Raw genomic sequence first — 4,243 nt, 5'->3', positions numbered from 1 at the left:
ACATGAGCCTATGAGGCATATGCATATATGAGCCTATAAGGTATATGCATAAGGCTTTTATGCATGAGCCTATGAGGCATATGCATAAGCCTTTGCACCTATGGTCCTCTGAGGTATATGCATAAGGGTTTTATGCATGAGCCTATGAGGCATAAGAGCTTATGCGTACGCCTATGAAACATAAGAGCTTTTGCATAAGCGTTATGCACAAGCCTTATGCATAAGATCTTATGCACAAGCTTATGCATAAGCCTGTGCATAAGCGCATAAGCTTCCGCATAAAGGAATCCTGCATAACTTCCCCAACCACATCTTCTTGATTTTTTTAAATTAATTTTTAAAAAAATGCTGAGAACATTTTCCCTAAGGTCCAAAGAGACCTCTATGTTGCTACTATTGAACTTTGAAAAAGTATCCACAAACCTTTCAAAAAGAGACCTTTATGTTGCTACTATTGAACTTTAAAAAAGCATCCACAAACCTTTCACAAAAAGAGAACTCACACATACACTAAGGTCGTGGCATTAAATTGCATGGACTCGCTAAAATTTGCCAAGCCTTAAAAAAAAAAAAAATCAAAAGAGAACTCAAACTTCACAATATTCAAGGGTAGAATTTGTGGATATCTTCACGAGGTTCATGAGCTCGATTAAGACGTGCACGGTGCAGGTTGTTTGTAGCTAGTTAGTTGGCAACAATCACGGAGAGAAGTTGAGAGCGGCAGAGTGATTCAGAGGTCGCGTGTTAGAACTTAGAAGTGCTAAGAGAACTGCAGAGTGATACAGAGAGGCAATGAAGAGAGCAAGGGCGCGCTCGGATGCTGTCCCGGTGTCCAATCAAGCAAGCCAGCTGCTTGTTGCATTCTCAGTCGTAATATTATTGTGGCACCGCCCTGTTAGGGGTCTCCAATTCCAGCATGCAACATTCGACAGCTCAGATGACATTGCCAATATTACCTTTGTGAAGCAAGGCGCTTGGTACAAAGGTCAGGACGCATTTTACAGCGGGTCCGCCATCTGGCTAACTCCAGATCCAAGAGAAGCCGATACCAAATCATACAGCAACATAGGCAAAATTGTGTACAAAGATCGCATCCAGTTCATCGACAACAGTGTGCCCAACAGGACCGCCTCTTTCAACACGTCCTTCAGCTTCCAAATCATCACAATAGGCGCCTATGGAAAGTCTGGCAGTGGTATGACGTTCTTCATTTCTTACCATGATCAAGCGCCCCAGTACAGTGATGGGAGAGCCTTTGGCCTCGTTTCTAATCAAACACTAGCTCCCGCAAAAGGGGCATTTCAATTTTTCGCTGTGGAATTTGATACCTTTCTAACCACTGAATATAAAAATCCTAGCGCCAGCCACATCGGAATCGATATCAATTCTTTGATATCCTCTAGCTTTACTGATACAAGCCCTGGATCTCCTTTCCACCCAGAGCTCTACCTCTACAACAACTGCACCTTCACGGCGTGGATAGAGTACAACGCCGCCACTAGCCTCATCCAAGTTTGGATGACTAACTCCACCTCTGAAACCCGTCCTCTCCGGCCTTGCCTGCAGCTATATTATAGTCTCTCGAGTGTTTTCCAAGAGTCTATGTATGTGGGATTTTCAGGCACAAACCAGGCGGGCGAAGACGCCATGGAAGGTAATGCTCTTTATTCTTGGAATTTTAGTAGTGACGACCTTAAACCACTTGTTACCTCAAATTGCAAATCCTGTCGAATCAACAGTTCCAGGCTACTTCTGCTTCTCGGTCTACCGCTTCTAGCGGTGGGTGCAGTGTGCGGTGTATTGGTCTGGATTACAATAAGGAAGATCAAGCACAAAACATTTCGCAATGACAGTACCAGTATAGAGCTTGCCTCGAGCTCCATGTCGCTCTATACCTACACAGAGCTAAGAAAGGCTGCTCACGGTTTTGGTGATAAGAACAAGGTGGGTGAAGGTGGGTTTAGTAGTGTGTACAGAGCAACCCTAGCAGATGGATCGACGGTGGCAGTGAAGAGGCTAAAGCAGGGTTTGAAAAGGGAAGCTGAGTTCTCTTCAGAAATAAGAATCATCAGCAGCATTCGCCACCGTAACTTGCTACAGTTGCAAGGATGGTGCTACGAGAAAGGAGAAGCACTGCTGGTGTACAAGTACATGAGTTACGGCAGCCTGGAAAGCTATCTCTTTGACAAGAAGAAACGCACTCAGCTGGACAGTGAGACAAGGTTCAGAATCCTTGTAGGGGTAGCTTCTGCTTTGGAGTACTTGCATGGTGGATTGGGAGATTGCGTGCTTCACAGAGATGTGAAGGCGGCTAATGTGCTATTGACAGAGGATTTTGAGCCAATGTTGGGTGATTTTGGTCTTGCCCGCCTCATCAGCCACAACCAGGCAGTCACCATGACGGCCGCAGGGACGCCAGGCTATATTGCCCCGGAGGCGGTGTACACAGGCAGGGTAACCGATAAAGCTGATGTATACAGCTTTGGGGTACTTGCACTGGAGGTGGCCTGCGGACGCCCAGCCATGAATGGGGCTCTGCAACCTCAAGAAATGTGGCTGGTGGACTGGGTGTGGCTGCTCCAGCAAAGCAACAAGCTCTTAGAGGCCCTTGACCCTGAAAGCATTCAAAGGGATATGCCTCCTCCTCAAGAGCATCAATGGAGGTGTGTTTTGCATGTTGCGCTGATGTGCTGCCACCCTTCACCCGAATCTCGACCCACCATGAGACAGGTTGTCCAAACTCTTCAAGGTATCAGGATTATGCCTCTACCCACAACCAGGCCAATGTACCCTACAATCCCAGAATGGCCAATGTACGCTTCCGATCCAAACATTGCAGGATCTGCTTCTTCTGGGTACTCGTCCTCCACTTCTACTGCATGGAACCCAGCTGTGATCTGTTCGTCTTCCAAAACCAGTTCTGGCTCTGCGCTTCCCCCAGAGTTATGTGGCTGTTCTACCGCTACCACCATAACACTTGGCCGCCCGAGTGCCTCTGCGCCTCCCTCGGAGAGTGAACTGCTCTAAACAGTAACTACGGAGAATGTAAATATTGTTACTTTTTTCACTCACGAGCAAAGGTACCTCTTTTCATTCATTAAAACATCGTTGTCCTCGTTCAAAGTAAAATATAATGTATACAAGGGAAAGGCATTTCATCTAATTTGTAGCCTTCCTTTGACCTTAGTCCTTGGATAGGCGTTAAAGCTACTTCAACGGCCATGACCGTTTGTTCTTAGTCTAAAGCTACTTCAACCACTACTTACATAAATCACATGTTTTGGGTTTAATCAAGCAATCCATATTTTTATCACTCTGCATCTCTTTCTTGTGCAAGTCTTATGCTAGTTGTTACATGGTATCACCGTTTTGGTAGTCTTGTTTTTCTTTCAACCTCCCTTTTGTGTTAGTCTTGCTTGTTGATCCAGACCTTAGTCATGGCTTCCACTCAAGCTCCTAGCAATCCCATCCCTCAACCTAATCGTCAAGCTCCTGCACCTGTGGCAAATCAGCTTCTCGCATGCACTTACCAAGTCGATAAGCTAGTTGGCTCTAAGTATCTTGTGTGGTACATCTGCATGGAGGCTTCAACGTTCTAAGCTCTGGCCACCAGTTGATGGTTATGAGCCTGAACCACATGCCCCCAACATTCAAGATCATACCGGACTAGTAGAAACGGGACGTTCACTACCCGCACGGCGATAATTCTCCAATTGGTAGATTGCCAAGTTCAACTGGTACATTCTCTCACATCCTCCAAGGTCACCTCTTGGGACTTTCTATGTGCTACTTATTACGAGCATACTAATCTTGAGTCTCAGGTGACTTTGCTAAAGAAGTTGGTTAATCTGAACCAGTCTGAAGGGCAGTCATTTGCTCAAGTTGGTTAATCTGAACCAGTGTAAGGGGCAGTCAGCTTCTAAAGCTAGTTAATCTCAACCAGTCTTAAGGGTATTCAGTTTCTCAATCTATAGATGAGTGGCAATCTTTGTTAGATGAGACCACCATCTCTAGCCTAGTAATTCCACATGTCCTCTAGGCCATGCTACTTTTAGCAACCTTGCCAACTTCTTGGCATGCCTTTATAACCACAAAATCCTTTGTCGTTAATTTGGAACTGCCTAGCCTTATTAGCAAGGTTCTTCAAGAGGATGTACTTAGCACCTCTATTACAACACACATAATTCCAAATGCCCATATATTTGGCCTTCATGTCATCTCAACCCCCCCTTCACAAGTATCT

The 4,243-nt window shown here is 45.5% G+C and overlaps 1 protein-coding gene across 1 annotated transcript; it reads left to right on the top strand.

Annotated features, from left to right (window-relative positions):
* The first annotated feature begins 786 nt into the window (after positions 1–786).
* Positions 787–3,037, top strand: LOC147642157 (putative L-type lectin-domain containing receptor kinase S.7). Its single transcript, XM_086774099.1, has one exon. It carries the CDS (start codon positions 793–795, stop codon positions 3,025–3,027), a length of 2,235 nt encoding a protein of 744 aa, XP_086630225.1. The 5' UTR covers positions 787–792; the 3' UTR covers positions 3,028–3,037.
* The last annotated feature ends 1,206 nt before the right edge of the window (positions 3,038–4,243 follow it).

The sequence above is a fragment of the Cibotium barometz genome, chromosome 1 (genome assembly GCF_041138505.1).
Source record: "Cibotium barometz isolate CiBa-2024 chromosome 1, ASM4113850v1, whole genome shotgun sequence".
NCBI lineage: Eukaryota > Viridiplantae > Streptophyta > Polypodiopsida > Cyatheales > Cibotiaceae > Cibotium > Cibotium barometz.
The sequence above is the reverse complement of the archived record's forward strand: the minus strand, read 5'-3'. Positions and strand labels throughout refer to the sequence as shown.

What these genes read in the sequence shown, in the direction of transcription:
- LOC147642157 (XM_086774099.1), top strand. Translation starts at nt 793, where the DNA reads ATGAAGAGAGCAAGGGCGCGCTCGGATGCTGTCCCGGTGTCCAATCAA.